Source organism: Glandiceps talaboti, chromosome 4 (genome assembly GCF_964340395.1).
Source record: "Glandiceps talaboti chromosome 4, keGlaTala1.1, whole genome shotgun sequence".
In the NCBI taxonomy this organism is placed as follows: domain Eukaryota; kingdom Metazoa; phylum Hemichordata; class Enteropneusta; family Spengelidae; genus Glandiceps; species Glandiceps talaboti.
The window spans coordinates 13,333,865-13,353,015 of record NC_135552.1 but is presented as its reverse complement, the minus strand read 5'-3'; the positions used below and the strand labels follow the sequence as shown (position 1 = coordinate 13,353,015).

Here is a 19,151-nt window from a genome sequence, read left to right as displayed (position 1 = left end):
AATCAAAGAACTGTTTCCATCAAATGTTAAATTTTCTGTTTCTTCACGTGGCGCTATTTATGTCTAGCTCCCCGCGGATGGTTTCACCCTAAGGACAGCAGTGAACCGTTGCAAAGTATTGATCACACTGCACTGAAACGGATGGTAATGTCGACAGTCTTGTTATGTCGTAAAGTTCGTGGATTAGGTACAGCTACGGCAACTATCTGACAAGTTAAATCCATATTTATTGATTGTTATTGGAACTCACATCTACTTTACAAAACAACTGCTGTAGTTGTTGGCGAAAATGGCAACCAGATCGACACACAAAAGATCGGTTCCAGCAATGGGCGCAACGGCAAGAACTACGCGAACGACAACTGGACCGAGCGGCATTGCAGCCAGTGGTAACAGACAACCAGCGAGTATGTCGGATCAGAGGGCCAAATCAATTTTGAAAGAGGCAGTCGATGCCGTGGTGAATAGTTTTGCCAAACATACGCACGGCTATGGAAGAGGTAAGGAAATATGTTGTGTAGAATTGTAGTGCGTCTATCAATGCATGAAGGTAGAAAAACATCGATGGTGGTAAACGTTGAACGCCTCCATAACGTTACAATCACACGATGACATTCGATCATGAAGCCCTTTGGCTTGTTAACAATAGCAGGGAAGCATATGTTGCAGTCGTGAATGGTTTCATTTCTTCAGCAGTTTGGACAGTAATCATATTATCATTTTATTTGTATGCATTTTCAACTAATTTCCCGAAAATGTAAACGTTAACGCCACTATTTAATTGAAATTACTTTGCATAACAAACATTGTAATTAATCTGAAGTGGACCATATACAATGAAAGTGTAAACATTGGTATTTCACTTTGATTCAGTTCATCTTAAGTTTTATATATATATATATATATATATATATATATATATATATATAGTTTTGGTAGTACTGGAACTCTTTCTTGGTTGTAACTCAGAGTTTCACGCATAGTGCGATCATCAGACAACTATTTGCAATATTTGCACCACAACACTCATTTTTCATACTGTTTATGCTAGACAGAAATCATTATACAATATTTATTATGCCAGTTAGCGGTTTTTGAAATACATGGTTTGTCATATGTTGAAATTCTACTAGTCCAGTGACCATATTTTTGACAAATTGCGCAGATTGTCTGAAAGACAAAAATGTTCTGTATCAAGTAACAGATTTTTGTTCATTTTTGTATGAAAAATAGTTAACAGCCAAGTTTTACAAGCTCATCATCACAAACCACGACCGTTTTACGGTACCGTTCTTAGCGAGTCGGTCACTTTTATTTTGAAGTGTAGTGGAAGAAATAATAATTGTGGTTTGCGAGAATGTACAAGCTTGTCCTGTGTAAAACTCATCAAATATTAAAACCATAGAGAGAGACAATATACCTTGTGAAATTGCTGTGTTTTTGGCCAACTTTAGAACTCCGGTAGATGCTGAGAGGTCATGGTATGGTGAAGTTTTTATATAGATTCCCACTGTTCTGTAATTTTGAACTTGGGTAAACTTAATTATGCTTACTTGATATTGCCCCTAAAAAAAGGCGAACTGCAAATAGAATGGCCGTTTATTGTTAAGAATATATAAACTCATAGAATTAGTATTTTCGCCTCTGTCAAATCTTAGACAGTGGAGGAGGAAAATCAAACCTTAAGTTAAATAAAATCACTAAAAATGTCATGACATATTTTTTCCCCCTGAAGTGTATTTTCAAAGTTCAATGCCAGTGTGTATAGAAGAATGTAGTGACCATGTTGAAAGAATGTAGAATTCACACAACAGAAACAACATACTAAAAATTAAGATTAGAAATCTCTTTGATTTTTTCCCACCAGCATATAAAAAAAACTATTGTGGAAACCAGTGGTGGAAACATACACATATCCCCCAGAGACTGTTTTCATAGTTCATACATGTACATAAGTTTGAAAAGAATTTGGGGAAAATGGAGAGAAATATTAAAATATGTAGTAAACTGTTTGTCTAGTGACTCAATAAGTAATGGTGAATGCAAATGAAAGGTTCATGATTGACAATGTTTCTGACTACAGTCATGCCGGATGTGATCCAAATCTGTTTAAATATTTGGAATAGGCAAGCAACCATACCCATTGAATCTATTGTCTGAGGTAATGTTTTGTCAATTCATGAGGAATGGCCTTGAATTTGACTATTTATTACCTCAATGGTCTAAATAAGAATTCAAGAACATACAAAGTTCAACTACAGATCAAGACCAAGTACAATATATATCAGTCTGAAAAACAAGCCAAGGTGTTTGAAAAACTGTCTGAAATCATGTACATATGTTAAGGTGTTTTGGTGTTGAAATTTAAATGTTATTTATCTGTCTTTGATTCCCGATAATTAGTTGGATATAGCCAGAATAAGGGTATATTGTACATTAACATCATGTATTTTAAAAATGACACCAGCCTTCAAAAAAAGCAAGTCAAAGTACTTATTTAATTAATACCCTCTTACATGTAGATATGATCAACGATTCACTTAAATGGAAGGATAGTCTAGTGTTTTTTAAAGTTAGGTGTTTAGAACACTGGGAACAGAAATGGGGAAATCTGGTAAATTTTTAAGGTATTTTTTTGCTAACATTCAAATGTTAATAATGTGTTGGAGTAACTTCAGTATAATGTGTAAGAAAGATGATATCTTCTATACTGCCCTTGTTTTAAAATGAAGCTGTCAATGTAACAACAAAACAAACCCATAGCATTTAAGTAGCAGTTCAAACCAACTTTACTACTTACACTTATTATACACTTTACTTTTCCACCAATGTTACATGTTGCCATCCACTTTTGAAGTGTTCGACATGTGTCAAACCATCAGCTCCTATTCACAGCAAAACTTTTCAAGTGTCTAAAGGGATACAAAAAGTATGTGTCATCATCTTTTAGAGAGACTTCCAGATTCTGATACTATCTGTAAAGTGTTAGTTTTCCTTAGATCTATGACATATGGCTCAATCAATCTGAATACAAAACACTATAAAAAGAAATTCAGGCGACACAGGACATATGTTGTTGATTATAAAGTGTCTGTGACCTTGATAAGGGTGAGCTGTAACTTGTAAGCAGTACTGTACATGTGTATATCACACCAGTCAGTTTGGTGTAGCTATTTGGCGACACTTTAGAGTGAAATTCTGACAGACATCTTCATTCCTGTTTACATTATTGAGAACTATTTATCGGATGTAGAATCACAGTTTAATTTACATAGTTTAGTTCCTATACGGTATCGTTACGATTTACACCTCCACTCACAGATCTGGTTTGATCTGGTTTAGTTAGAGACAACGTTGGCATCCAGACTAATAGTTTTAAGGAGAGATTTCATTTAAAGATGACATGCATGTATTTGCCATAGTTTGTATGGCCAACAATTCGAAGGAGGGAAGCTCCCCAATGAACCCACAGGAAGGTTGAAAAATATGCTGGAGGTGGGAGGATTGAAACTTTAACGGTAGACATAATTGGAAAAAAGAACAGGTGTTGGTTTTCTTATTATCTTATTTTGACATATTTCATCATGTGTTTTGTTCTGTGTGTTCAGCTACATTCTTTTGGTTTTGGTCACCACCCCAAGGGACTACTATAGAACTTGACAAGAGACAGTTACTTGAACCAAGTAATTAAATGCAAAAACATGAAGATAAAGTGCATAGAAAAATAGAAATATATCAAAGCAATCTTCTCTCCGACTTAACCTGGTTTGGTAAATAAACCGATACAGAAGATTGAATTAATCAACAGACACAACATGTGTATGATATGTGTAGATACTGTGAAATCCAAGTCCATCCTCAATATCAGCTAGATACCACCTACTGGTTTGGTATCTCAAACTGTGTATCAATAGGCTATTTGGTTGATATACTAGAGGTCATAGGGCTTATCTAGTGTCTGCCAATTTGATCCAGTTAGATCATGTTTCTAAGCAGACAGCAAGCCTGGGGTCATGACGTATCACTTGGCAATCAAAGACAGGTTATGTAGCCAAAATGAAATTAAGTGGTTCAGAATCGGAGATGGACTGATTTTCTCTTGCCATTGATTCCCAAACTTTTGCAAGCTATCTGTGAAATATTTTCTAAAGTGAAATATGTATATTAAAATTATTGACATGTAGAAACAGTACATGTATGTATTAGATGGTGGACTTGGAATTTTAGCTAAGATTTGGTAACCTCGGTTACACTAACACCTGGGGAGATTTGACCAACTTACTGCCCTTAGGGAACACACTGGTAGTAGTACCATACCACAGTAATGGTTAATTTATTGTAGTTTTTAACTGTCTTGATATGAATGTTGATGTTAGTGTAGTATTGGCTATTCTTAAAACCATGGTGAGTAAGTTTGGGAGCTCAATTCAGGTGTGTTGCTTCAGTTTTGTTAATGACTCCTTCATTTGACTAAAACGTCAACCCTGCCTTTTGGCTGTGTCACACACGAGTTCTGTTTAGACGACAGAACACATCACCACCATTACTACATTAGTTCACCCCACAAGACAAGAAAAGTTTGTGAGTGCAAGAAGTGTCCTTGAAAGGTTTTTAAGTAAAATGCTTTGTTCGTTCACTAAAATATATAACTGTTACGTGTGGTATGGTGGGATTAGGTCCTTTTACCCTTGTAGGAAGCTATTACAATTTCTATGCATGGTTGGCAGGTCTCACCCCAGGTTGGGTGACTGCAGGCATGCACTGCATCTTGTATTGTCTAGCTCAGTATTGTTGACAGTGTTATCACAACACTGCGATGTATATCTCAGCATTTGTTCAATTCATGGCTAAAAATATCTTACTTGTCATCAGGTTCCAGGCAACTGTTTGTGAAAACTTAATAGGTTTTCTCTGTGCTACTTGAGTGTTAGTTAGTGAAGGTTTAATAATTCCCTTCCCCAGCAGTAGTATGTATATAAACATAAAAATGGGCAAGAATTGTCAACAGTAACATATTTTAGAGAATTTTTTTACTTGACGTTTTGTTGCGTAGTGACTGTACACCACTTCAGGTGTAGTATGTATGTGACATGTTTCATTATTTGTAGTCCCCATAATTTTTGGATTATAGTGTACACTCACAAATCTGTTTATCCAGGAACATTGGAAAAATAAACAAAACATTCTGAGCAAGTAGAAACAAGAGAAGATTCTTCTCCTGAGTCCTATCATGAAAAAATTACATATGACAACATTTACATACAACATACATTGTACATTATATTCATAGTTTGTATGTTAATTTTACACTTCATGATAAACAGTCTGACGTGATATAAATTAGTAAAGTGTGTCGTACACTCAGACTGTTTGGCATTGCTTGTTTTTGTAACTACAGGGTGTTTAGATTCAGTGTTAGGATAAAAAACAGTTTGTGTGAAAGATAGCTAATAGTTTGCATCAATCCACAACATGAAGGTAACAATGCAAGTGGAAAACATGTCACTTGATAAACAGAAGGACGAAAACAGTTAAGAATGTTGTGTTCATGAACTCTTAGTTCATAGTAGTCTAGTCTCTGTACGGTATCTGTACGAGTTACACCTCCACTCACTTAGAGACCACGTTGGCATCCAGACTAGGTTCATAGTGAAACCACTTGTCTCTTACCACTGTGGTTGGGGTTTGAACCCATTCAGGGTCCCAATTTGATTAAATTTACCATGCTGTAAGTAAGAGTGTCATTCAGTTTGACTCAATACAGGTTCCTCCCCCCTCCCTCCAGTGTACTCCGGTTTCCTCCTGCCCTAACACTGAACCCTCTTCCCATTATTGGGCAGTGCCTGTTGGATGGTATGTAAGTTACAAATGAAAATTTTTACTCACAGTTAAACATTTTGGAAGTGAATGTCAAATTTCCACTGACCCCATGTCAGCATCGCAGGGGTGTATTAATAATAATAATAATAATAATATTTATTTCTTAAAAAGACAAACGCTTTCCATGTAAAAACATCTCAAAGCGCCTTACAGCACTAAGACACCATTAAAACACAATACTATTACAACTATTATAACTATTACAACAACAACAATGATGATCTTCTTACTTATTTGTATAAAGTGTTTTACAGAAAAGTGATTAGAAAAAAAAAATTGTCTCCAGGAAGATGAATGTCTAACAGAGAGAAGAACAGCAATATTTTGCCAGTTGTTTGGGAAGTGCTTGATGAAAAATAAAGAAAAGGAAAAGGAAAATGTACAACAGATTTTCAGAAACAGTCAAGATGGAAGTGATATTACATGTTCTATGTGTGTTCAAGATATAAAAAGCTATAAGAAAAGAAAAATGTCTTAAGGAATTGATGAGGTATTTGTATAAAAGGTGTTGCCACACATGAGTACTGGGTGTAATGGTACTTCAGATAACATCTAAATTCCCGACAAGAGTTTCCCATTGTTCTCCATCACACACAACTTTCAAAGATATTTTTTTAGTGTTTAACTCATTCCTCTAATAAACATGAATTGGCATGCAATAGTGTAACTCACACCATTGTCTGCAAAACGGACCATTGATTCCAAGCCAATCTCATTCCTGTTGGTATTTTGAGGCCTACAAAATAACGGCGATATCCAAAACTTCAACAGTTGACTCTGTTGTCTGTTTAGACCGTAAAGTCAATATCAAGTTCAAAAAAATGTTGTGTCAATACCAGAGTTCAAAAATCATTGTGTGTGCTTACCAGTTTTGAATACGAATGGTAGAGTTTGGGTTTTTTAAAGAAGTGGGTGGAAGGGTATTGTTTATGAAAAGAGAGAGTGGTTTGTTAGCTAGGTAGTTTGGGTCTAAACAGGAAGGGAGTACACTATTGTGGGTTAATACCAAACATCAACATGATTAGCAACCCAGGTGTGTATAGGTTAGTTGAACTGTTATGTAGACATACCTGAGTGTTTTCTGTGATTACATGTACAAGAACTTATGGAATTTACAGCTATACATCATCCAAATAGGAATGGTTTTGTGTCCTGCATGTTACAGATACTCATATCAACAAATTTAAAAATAAAAATTCACTTGTTTTAGAAGGATAGCCTCAGACTGTTTTTCTCTGTTGATTTATTTCTGGAAAAATGGTAAGACAAGAATAGAGCTAATAAGGCAGTTATTTTAAAATACAGATGTGTGTGCACTGTTATAGGGTCTAAGCCTACATGTATTCCTGTCACTGGTGGACAAACTCCCTAACTCGAATACAAATTTGTATATATTTCGCTATCAGTCCACTGTTCTTCTACATTGTTTGCAAAATGTTGCAACGATGTTAAGTTATATTTATATATTTTTTCGCTATGGTTGTGGTTAGGAGTTCCTTGAAGGGTGGGGTGGGGGTGGGGGGTTAGTAAAACTTGTATGATTTTGTTTGTTTGTTTGCCAACCCCAGCACATGACCATGGAATTCAGACAGATACTGAGATAGATTTTATCTACTGACTGCCCTTAGCAAGAAATTTTAGTTTACTTTCTCTAGTTTTCTAACTTCTGACATAGTCCAGATGATTTCAGTATAGTCTGCCGACAAAGTGGTATACAAAGCTAGACACACACACATTCCTTATCACTTACATCATATCCTAGTATTGTATCCTACCACTATTGCCCAGTAATTTATTCTCCTTGAACTATTCAATGGCCATTATTAATGTTGATGTTACTTTGTTATTTTGTACCACTTGAAAACGTTTTTGCCAACTATTGTTCATGTTTCCCCAGGTTGTCTTCATTGCTGCTTGAGCATCAGAATGTTTTATTTTTGCATAATTTTGTTGTCTATAGCTGAAAATTGATATCTAGAGACATCAGATTTGATGTACTTCCATACTTTTGTCGAAAATATGACATCATATGTTGGCCACAATCTGATTAAAATCCAATGTAGTGTACATGTCTCGATTTTTGTCATTTGTTGTTTTTTGATTATTTGCTACATATGTCTGACACAATACCGATCTCATTCGAAAATGAAAGAAAGAACCACCAAACAGCAATGATAACATTGTTGTCTGCGCTCTGTGGTCATGCTCTTTCTGATAAGAGCGCTCTGAAGTAATGCACCTGTATGTTTTGGCGTATTACATGTTTTCATTGATTGAGTGAATTCACTCAGCCCTCTCGTTTGGCTCCGGAAAACCTATAGTATTGTGTCAGATGTATGTAACAAGCACTCACAAAAGAACAAACGGCAGTAAACATAACAGCCAAAGAGAAATCACGACATGTACACTACATCAGATTTTAATCAGAGTGATGTCGGTCAATGCCTGTTGAAAGCTAGCCTGTTTACTGTTATCTTCAGATACATTGTAACTGTTGTACCTTCCAGACATGGGGTAGGAGGTACGATCCATTTATGATGTTTCTCAATAGTGCAGTGAACAGGCTAGTTGAGGGCATAGGGATACAAAAATGTACATTGTAGGAATATCCAGTATCGCTATAACAGTGTTCAACATCGATGGAAATGTTTGAAAGTAGAAATTTAACAGTGTGAAAGAAATACAAGTGTATAGAATAAATGTGCGAGAAGACCCTTGTAATGAATATATTGAAAGTTTATTCTCTGTAGTATTGTACTGAATATTGATACATGTAATATGGAATACAATTTGTCATGTGTCTCAGTTCTACTTACATGTAAGCTTGTAGCACATCGATTCTAGACTGTCCTGTTCTACAGTATTCGCAGGAAATAAATACCTTGTAATAGGATTGAGTTTCTGACTGGCCCTTTCTATTTGTGTCGTTAATTTAGGAAATGAAAATGTTTGTAATATGTCAGTTGTAACTGTAGCCGCATCTGCATGGTTCTACCCATTAGATAGTTACTAGGTATATCCGTAATAGATGATATGTCATTGTAAAGTGACACACCAACAAAACATCTTGTCATTTTGCTTGTATTATATCCTGTAGCCATGTTTTACATATTTAGATTTGCACATCATGAGTAGTTTCAAATTACTTAACATCAGAGTTGTACATCCTTCAGTGAATAACCTGAATAGGAGGGAGATGAACCGGCTTGTACTGGAGATGTTCACAGACTTAAACCTGTAATTTCCTAGTTTCAAACTGTGTCCTACTAAGTAACTTACTGTGAAAAGGAGAGATTAAAGAGTTCAAAGCTAACACCGCTTTGAAAGTTTAATTAAACTGAAGCACCATTGAAGTGAGTCAAATTATCTCTCAAAATTGTGTGATTTGGCCAGCCAAAAGTCATTGTTTGTATTAATTAGCTAGTTTACAGTGTAAAGTAAGTACATAGACATTGTCTTTGATTGAAGTTAGGGGTGGCTTTTGTCTTAGCTACCGTTTATACAAATGTGCCCATATAGAGGTAATGTGGTGATTTCATTGCACAGATGTGTGTAAATCCCTGCATTTCAGACTTTCACTTGCTAGGCACTCTCCAAATAATTTGTCAGGGTTTACATAATGACTTAGACAAATCCCTGCTGAATTCACCTGGTTATTCTGGTGGTATGTTAAGTAGGCCAGCACCACAATGTCCAGACGACTGCTTACTTTTGAAAGCCAACGACCCACGCCAATATGATTCATTCATTCAAACATAGCTGAAGTTAATCATTATCTGTGCTTTGGCACAAAAGCATAGTTTGGGTGTGTTGTGACCAAGTCAAAATATGCATGGATTACGTATTCAAATGACAATAGTGTACCTTGCACTATGCATATGCCATACATTAACGGCACATAGTGTAACTATGGTTTTGAGGGCTTGGTTTTTTTTTATTTTTAGAAATATTTATTTTATTCAAATTACTCAGGCATGTACAATCATACCTAGCAGCTGACAGGGAAGTAGATAAAGACCAATGGCCAACAAAAACAACTAGCATGCTGTAATGTTTGCCGGCTATTTTTTCAGGAATTTGTTTAAAGAATTCTTTTATTTCAACCAGTATATTTCCGTCATTGGGTAGATTTACGAGTCTTGTTCAGAATCCTAGCTATTATCACCTTCTTTTCACAATGTACCAAATACTTTTAGCTACTTCCCAGAGCTGGGAGACTCTGGTGTTCTCACCCGGAGTACAAAAAATACAAAACTAGTTGGATCATGAGGTACCATAACATAAAACAATACATATTCCTGAATCTTTGAATGTTGCCTTTGTCTGTAGTCTTTTCAATTGTGTCCATTGTAGATCTAGTAGAAGCTTGGAAAGTTGTTCCTAGATAGAGTCTTTGTAGGTGCGAAACTCATCGCAAACATCAAGTCATTTTTGTACTCTTTATTTCAAAAAGATGAAAATGTCATCACAGTGACACTGCAGACACCTCGAGTGAGTTCATTGTACTCAAATATGTCAGACTTTGTTGTCAGTTTGCCTTTAAGCATCTTGAGTGTTGAGTACGTGTCAAGACACCAATCAGCATTTTGTGATTTACCGATGGGTTGACTGGAGGTTGTTACAACAAATTATAACACCCATAGGTGGTCTAAGAACACTGATGACAGATGTGATTGATGGGGTGTTTGTTTTATCACTTTGCAGTCAATGTTGTTGAAGCGCTTCAAGAGTTCTGGAATATGAAAGCAGCCCGTGGTGCTGATTTGAAGAATGGTGCCTTGGTAGTGTATGAATCCATTCAGGCTACTGGTCCACCGTATGTGTGCTTTGTCACCTTACCTGGGGGAAGCTGCTTTGCTAGTTTTCAGGTAAGGAAAGATGTAAAGCTACAGTTCTTATCCTTGATATAAACCATGCTTTTAATTGTAAATTTTGCTCTCTCTTTTTTTTTTTAAATTTTGTCGAAAAATATACATACCGTACATGTATAGTGGAAAAGTTAATTTACAAATATTGAGCCAGTGTACACACAATACCCTTACTAAATACTTTAGATATAAGTCAGCTAATAAGAAGTATTGTAGAATAATTACTTGTATTCCTAGTTTAAAAATCAGAATATTAGCAGAGAAGTTGATTGGATTAAACATAATTTTGCAAATACACCACATGTACTACCTAATGAGTGAAGCTATGTTCAAATATTGTTGATAGCAATCATATGTATTCAAAGAACAGTTTATGAAGGCGTGGTTGCAATATAGATTTGTCAGAAAGACATTGTGTAGTCACTTTCATCATGCCAGTGAACTGACTAGCATTATTATGCAATACATACATACATACATACATACATACATACATACATACATACATCCATACATACATACATACATACATACATACATACATACAATGTACATACATACATACATACATACATACATACATACATACGTACATACAATGTACATACATACAATGTACATACATACATACATACATACATACATACATACATACATACATACATCCATACATACATACATACATACATACATACATACATACAATGTACATACATACATACATACATACATACATACATACATACATACATACATACATACATACATACATACATACAAGATGGAATAGAAACACCAATATCATAAAGTAGGGGTTATAGATTTGTGTTGTGCTTATACTTGCTTTATTTATTGTTCACTGTTTATTCAGTTGTCTACTGAACTATGTGTCAACACTTACTGAAATCGTCAAATAGAAACAAAGCTTCTGTTTACATTACTTGGTTGGTAGGGTACTACAGCTGCTGACATCAGAGTGGATGACCCAACTTTTACAAACAGGGAAAGTAAACAACTGAATTGGATTCATAACACTTGACACAGCATATTGGAACAACACAGACTTGTATTACACACCATGGTTTGGTAACAACAGTTTTATGGCCTCTTTATATGTATATGAAATGCCATGGGGAACTGGAAATTTGTTTGTGAATGTGAAATATTATGTAAAGTGGCCATGAAACTGTTCTTATCAAATGATGGAATGTAATACAAGTCTCTGTTCTTCCAACTTGCTGTGCCAGTATTATTAATCCAATTTCATTGTTTACTTTCCCAGTTTGTAACAGGTTCCATTTGTCCGCGGTCTGATGTCAGCAGTTGTAGGTTTGGTATTATATATGACACTGTACTCACATGGAAGATCTCTTCAGATTCAAACCCAATGGCTAGTCTCTAGACTAATCAACATGCGTCTGTCAGAACTTTATGCTTGTTATCAAAATATGACATTTCTTTGTATCGTTTCTGTGTTATAGAATTGTCCAACCAAAGCTGAAGCCAGGAGAAGTGCTGCTAAGATAGCTTTGATGAACTCAGTGTTCAATGAACATCCATCAAGGAAGATAACCAAAGAGTTTATTGAGAAGGTCGTAGCCGAGGCCAGGAACTCATTCCAAGTAAGTTAGGATGCCATGATAAACAAATTAAAATATCACAGCAGGGGTACATATAATCATGCTGTATGCTTCTGAAGTTGGCTGTCCAGCAGCTTATACAAGGAGTGTAGTTGTTGAGTTAAAGTTTGTCTTTTTCCCCCCTGAAGTTACACATAGTACTCAAAAAAGAAAATTAAGTCTTTATGTACAAATACTAGAGATGTAAGAACTCAACAGCTGTCACATACACCATATTTGATTACTGCTCCATCATTGTAATCTGTATGTTCCACATGTCAGCATAGACAGTTGAGAGATGTGTATGGTGTCAGTTAGTCAGTTTAACATCATTATGTGAAAAGCATACTGTGAACCCTGGGCTGGCTGAAGTGTTAACTTTTCACACACCTTCGAAATCACCATATCCCAACCTCTTTTATCAAAAGTAAACTGTTCTCTGTATAACAAAGGGTTTATTTCTCTAAAGTTAAATATGTACAACTCCTTCAAAGTCCTTGACTAAAGTCACAAGAAAAATCGCCAAAAAAAAGAAAATTACCTTTCTAACACTTGTATTTATGAATACAAAACAAAGACATTGCAAGTATAGATAATGGCTTTGTGTAATGGTTTATGCAAATAATACTCTAGAATAACCAAGATAAAATGTTTACCAAGTTTTTCAGGTTAGATTTGTCAATATCTGAGTTTGTGTAAGGGGTCTGATGAGTCGGTGAAGTGGAATTGGCTCAGAGCCAGAGGACAATGTGAATAACACAGAACACCTCACTCATTGTCTAAAAAGCACACAGTGATACTCACAAGACAGTCCTTGCATTAAATCATACTTAACCTAGAGCCTGGTGTATAGTAATAACATGTTTTGTTAATTTAGATGTGGTCTGAAACACAGGTCAGTTCATAAATTGCGAATTTTTGACAGAATGAATACCATATCACTACTATTGTGTAGTATTCACACCTCTAAAGATAACCGTACCGCCGATAGCTTACCGTGACTACAAATGTATCAGAGCATGGCGTGAATTTTTATCAGGAAAGAAAACTTATCATGAAAATTTTTGTGGCTAGTTTTAGAATGACTGACTTGTAGTATGTTGTTCATTGCTGTGAATACTGTAATTTTCATGCCTTTCAGTGCCGATATTGTTGTACTTGTATTGGTTAGGTTTCAGTAGAGCAATACAGCAATTGAAGACATTCCAGCACAAAATTAAGTGACTCAGGGAACCGTAAATGGTTTGATTGTTACGAACAGTGGATGTATGCCAGGGCTTTCAAGTTGGTATTATTGTGTCATCAAGTGGGCTCCGTGAAATCTGAAGAAGAAGAAAATTCTTTAGAAAGAAATTAACTATCACATCATATTGTCAGTTTACCTATACTTGAGTTTGAAATAAATACATTTTCTTGAACTGAAACCTCCCCCATCGCCTTTAGAATATGGAGATTATATTTACCAAGTTTTAGAACCCTCGTACGAGAAAGGAGAGAAATTTTGAAAGACTAGGCCTTCCAGACATTAACCATGGTATTTGAGAGAGGACTTCAGTTCAAAAAGTAAACACAAGAAATTAAAAAAGATGAGAGATATTCATTCTCCAGAAGGAAAAAAGGAAATACAATCAGCCAGGAGAAATAACAAATGGTGTATGAAATTTGAACGTCTAGGACATTGGCACAAGACTAGGGAATAGTTGGGTTAAGAATTATCTCAAGAAGTTGAAGAATCATCAAGAATCATCCAAATTTTACCTTCTCACTACCTTTCACAAACATTCTGATTTCTGTTTCATATAGCTGTGATCCTTGTCCATTTCAAGACCCCAAGGTGTGTCTTACTTTTGGGGAGAGGGTTCCCCTCAAACTTATTTGTACGGTGCCCCCTTTGGAAGTCTCACCTTTACAATTTTTTATTACAGGGAAATGATGAAGATGCTGACAACCCCAATACCGGAATAGGCGCCTTCCGATTCATGCTGGAATCAAACAAGGGACGTACAATGTTGGAATTCCAAGAGCTGATGACGGTATTCCAGTTGCTTCACTGGAACGGCAGTTTGAAAGCCATGCGGGAAAGACAGTGTTCCAGACAAGAAGTACTGGCACATTATTCACACAGAGGACTCGATGATGACATGAGGAGTCAGATGGCACTGGACTGGATATCTAGGGAACAGGAGACACCTAAAATCATTGCTAGGGAATTGGAACTTGCAAATAAGGAAATAGAAGTGTCAAGGCTTGCTGGAAGAGAACTTAGGTTTCCTAAGGAAAAGAAGGACATTTTGATGCTGGCATACAGTCAGTTGGGATCAGTTTAATCCAGATGTGACACTTTCAAGACTTTTTTTTATGCCAGACTCTAAAGACATTTTGTATACATTCTGAAAAACAACTTCGGTTTCCCAAGGGGAAAAAAAAGACATGTTGATGCTGGCATGCAGTCAGTTAGGAAATCTTTAAACCAGATGCGATATTTTCAAGACATTTTCAAGACATTTTAATGCCAACATACACTCTGGAAAAAAATTCAGGTTTCCTTAGTAAAGAAAGAGACTGTAATGCTGGTATGCAGTTTGGATAACAATTTAAGTTTCCGAAGGAAAAGAAGAACATGTATGGTTGATGCCCGCATACCATCAGTAAGGATCTGTTTAGACTGGATTTGATATTTTGAAGACATTTTGATGCTGGCATACATGCTGGAAAAGAACTTGGGTTTCCTAAGGAAAAGAAAGAAATGCTGATGCTGCTGCTGCTGGCATACTGACATCTTCAATACTAGACCCAATAATTCCTAAACACTTTAATACTGGCATACAAACAATTTGGGTAGTGTGAGTCATATGACACTCCAAGCATGTCCACCCGCATGTCCACAGTTGGTAACACAATTTCAAAACTACAATGGCATATTTGGGTATCTGACAAACTGACAATGGACCAGTCTAGACACAACATGCTAACTACACTGTAATCTCAGACAGTTTGCCTGAAGACAGGCAGTATACATTTGCACTTGTCTCATCTATATATCAAACACTATATCGCATTATGAGGCCTCAGTCAAGTAGAAACACTTAACTACATTTCTAAAACATATATGCTAAAATTGTGTCCTTTTGCTAGATAATGTAATTACAAGTGTGAAAGAAACTAGTGTTGGTAGCCGTAAAATTTACGCAAGTAACCTTCTTAGGTATAATACAACTCATCCGACAAAATTTAAAGATTTCCAATTCATCAGTCATTAATTGCTCCGTATAAATCACATGTTGAAGATATTTTTAAAACAAATCATTCACGGTTTTGAAATAGATTTTTTGCATATTATGACAATTTCATTGAACAGCGCCCTCTAGTGTCTCGCTATTTCATGTGAAGTTCTTTCGGCAGTGCCATTGAATAGCACCTGCAAGTGTCACAATTTCATATGAAATAGATTTGAAGAATTTGTCAGCTCTTTTGAATAGCGCTCTCTAATGTTACTATTTGAATGGGTGATAAACAAATCAAGATCAACTTGTTTGATTGAAGTCTGAACATAGCAGTTTTTATACAAAGTCTTGCATAATCAGATCTGACAATTCCTGCCATTTATAGTATATGATGCTTATGGAAGAAACATTGATAGAGGGTGCTGTTTACCGAATAAGTCCATTATATATGTACACTTCACAGGAATGTGATCACAAGAGCATTATTCACTGTCAAAAATGGACATTTGACCCAACACATGATCAATTAACGTACATGTAAACATTCTTACATGACTATCTAGTCGGATAGAAAATGATAACAGTGCATTAGTTTTTCAAGCATCACAAGTAGTATACTTCTAACTGTTCTTATCTCACTTGACTACAGTCAATTGTATTTTCCACACAAAAAAAGTATTTTATAAAAATCAGAAGTAGTTTTTGGAAATCTATTTTCGAAAACAAGGTAATGTCTAAATGGTATATTGAGAACTAGTTTTTGGGTATATTTTCACCAAGGGATATATTCACTAAGTCACGAAGTATTTTTAACCGTTGGTCTTTTTCTATACAAGTAACATATAGTGAGTGCAGACTGCAGAGAGTTGCTCTGTAGATTTGATTTAGGGCTGAGTTAGCTGTATGTGAATATTGGTTAAAATTCATGCCAAAACTGGTGTGAGTTTACACCACAAAGCCATGCTGGTAAGATAGTTTTGTTGTCTGTATGATAAACAGCGGTAACAATATAATGATACCATTGATGAATTAATATATTGTTATGTTGTAACTTTGACCAGTTTAGCGCAGAAACAGATAGTTGAATAACATCCGTTGCTCTCTCCAAAGACAGACAGAATTTCTTCTTGTGGGTCAAAATGATAAAAACTGTGATTTCTTGTGAATTACCACATAGAGATAGGAGAACAAAAAATGTTGATGTGTCATTAGAAATTGTGTGCGTCAATGGTGCATCAAATTGGCTCAGAAGGAACACTGGCTAGGGCCACATCCATTTCAACAAACTACGTGGTATTCTCTCTAGTGTGTCCTCTAGTGATAGCCAAATTTTGTTGTTGTGATTCAAAGTGATAGGTGTGCCACAAGAAAGTGCTGTGTGTTAGTTGATGTGTCACATTTGTGAGGGCACGGCATGAACTATTCAACTCCAAAGTTAAATCGGCAAACCCTAGAATACTAGTACTGCTGTTAAAATGCTAACATGAACATATAGTTCATTCTACCATGACAGTTTTCAACACATTGTACATCAAACTTAGGATGTAACCTCATAAAACATAGAAAAAAACACTGAACCCTAATGCAAAAAAAGTTTTCAGTTACATTTATCGTACATGGCAATCTTTTCTTTGGGTGATTACATATATATTGTAGACTTGTCATCTTTGGGCACAAATATAAGAAATATTACTATTTTTTATGAATATGACTGCCATTTTGATATTGCTGATTATCAAAGCAAATGTTTTGACTTTAAAGACTTTGAAACAAAAAATTTACTGAATTTTGCTGAAACTGTCTTATGTATACTTTACTTTTTTGTTTGCTCAGAGATTGTTTGATGTCAAGGGAGAACCCTGAAAAGTTTGTTTTCTGTTAAATAAGGTTTCTTTTTTTTTTGTGATGAACAGATCACAGACTTTTTTAGTCTTTTGTAACAGTTTGCATATTTTCAGTATGGGTTAAAAAGATTGCGTTGTTTCGTTGATTTTAAGGTTTTTAACACATTTGCAATCTAATTGCAAACTTTAGCTGCAGTCATAGCAGTATTTTTATGTGTTTTATTTGTTATCCGCTCTTTTATCTGTAATAATTTATTAAATTCTTTTAAGTGATTAGTAAAATTTGAAATCATCCGAGAGTTTTCTGTGATTACTGAGGGGTGCTTGCCTGACCATTCAACTCACCTCTGCCAAAATGCAATGTTCAAAGTTTTCATTATTCAAAGATTCCCAAATAACAAAAAAATTGAACATTTTCAGAAAGTCAAAAGTGAATGGTGTATTCAGAGGTAAATATGCAAATATCCCCATTAATTCGACAACAGCCAGCCACTAAAGTCTAAAAACTTATTAATCGTAACATGTAAATGTTTATGTAAATTCAACATCATCCAATCACTGAAGACTTCCTGATAGGGAAATGTTTATGCAAATTCAACATCATCCAATTATTGAAGACTTCCTGATAGGGAAATGTAAATTTTTGTGTAAATTCAACATCAAGCAAACACTGCAGACTATAAAAGAGAATATGCAATTTTTTGAGTATTACTGACGTTTGGTCAACAAAATAACATTTATTAATAAACTCCATAGTGCAAATACTGTTTGGCACCTGTATCTCAAAAGAAGGAAAATGAGCAGAGTTAGACAAAAAGTGTGCATGCGTGAAATCTGCTCAGTAAATGCAAACATAGACTTGCAGAACAGCTGTTTGCTGGACACACCAGAAGTAGGAGGGCGTAGACTGACTAGACTAAAGCACACTTGGTGTAATGATGGCTCATTACTGATACACCAATAACCAACCTTTGGTAGTACGATACCAACAACCAATCTTTGGTAGTACGATGGCAAGCTTCTCTCAGTTTCTCTATTCAGTAGTGTCTTATTATTTAAATATGGAATCATGATATGATGTGAAATTGTTAGTTCTTTGCTGCTTAGCTAGCTGTATGTATATATGATTCCTATCAAAAGTGCAATAAGTATTAAGCAAACCCTGTATAGCATTTTAAAAACAGAGTAACCTGTGTGTGTATTTGTATGTGTATAGTTTTTTACCTAGGTGTTTCTTTTTATTATTATTAATTTTTTGTTATGCATGTGCAGTGTATGAAGGTGTAGGGGGAATTGTGCTCTTTGTGATGATGAAATACTTTACATCGTGTGCTCATATGTTACTCGATTTTACTTTTACGGTTTAATTCAGTTTTTAGTTACATACATGTTCTCGAAACTGTCTGTTTACTTAGGTGCACAAGACTCATTTCTTAAATGTTTTGAAACATTTATTTTTTTTCTTATGAATAAATCTCTTATTTCTTTCAAAATGATGTTTGCAGTTGTGTACTTCTTAACACAGGGGCTTGTGTGATGTTGCAAAAAATTCAAGATTCACCACTAGTGGAGAAGAAGATTTCATAATTTGGAGCTTCAATTGAGAAGTGCTTTTGGTAGTGAATATTGAGGACACAAGCCCCTGTGATTTTAGCATGTAAGGGAGAACCATAATTGAGTTGTGAATATTCAGAACATCACAAGCCCCTGTGATTT

At 35.4% G+C, this 19,151-nt stretch overlaps 1 protein-coding gene across 1 annotated transcript; it reads left to right on the top strand.

The window, feature by feature from the left end:
* The first annotated feature begins 122 nt into the window (after positions 1–122).
* LOC144433815 (LIX1-like protein) lies at positions 123–18,858 on the top strand. The gene is made up of 4 exons (XM_078122182.1): positions 123–500; positions 10,585–10,748; positions 12,230–12,370; positions 14,293–18,858. The coding sequence occupies exons 1-4, from the start codon at positions 290–292 to the stop codon at positions 14,692–14,694; spliced, it is 918 nt and encodes a 305-aa protein (XP_077978308.1). The 5' UTR covers positions 123–289; the 3' UTR covers positions 14,695–18,858.
* The last annotated feature ends 293 nt before the right edge of the window (positions 18,859–19,151 follow it).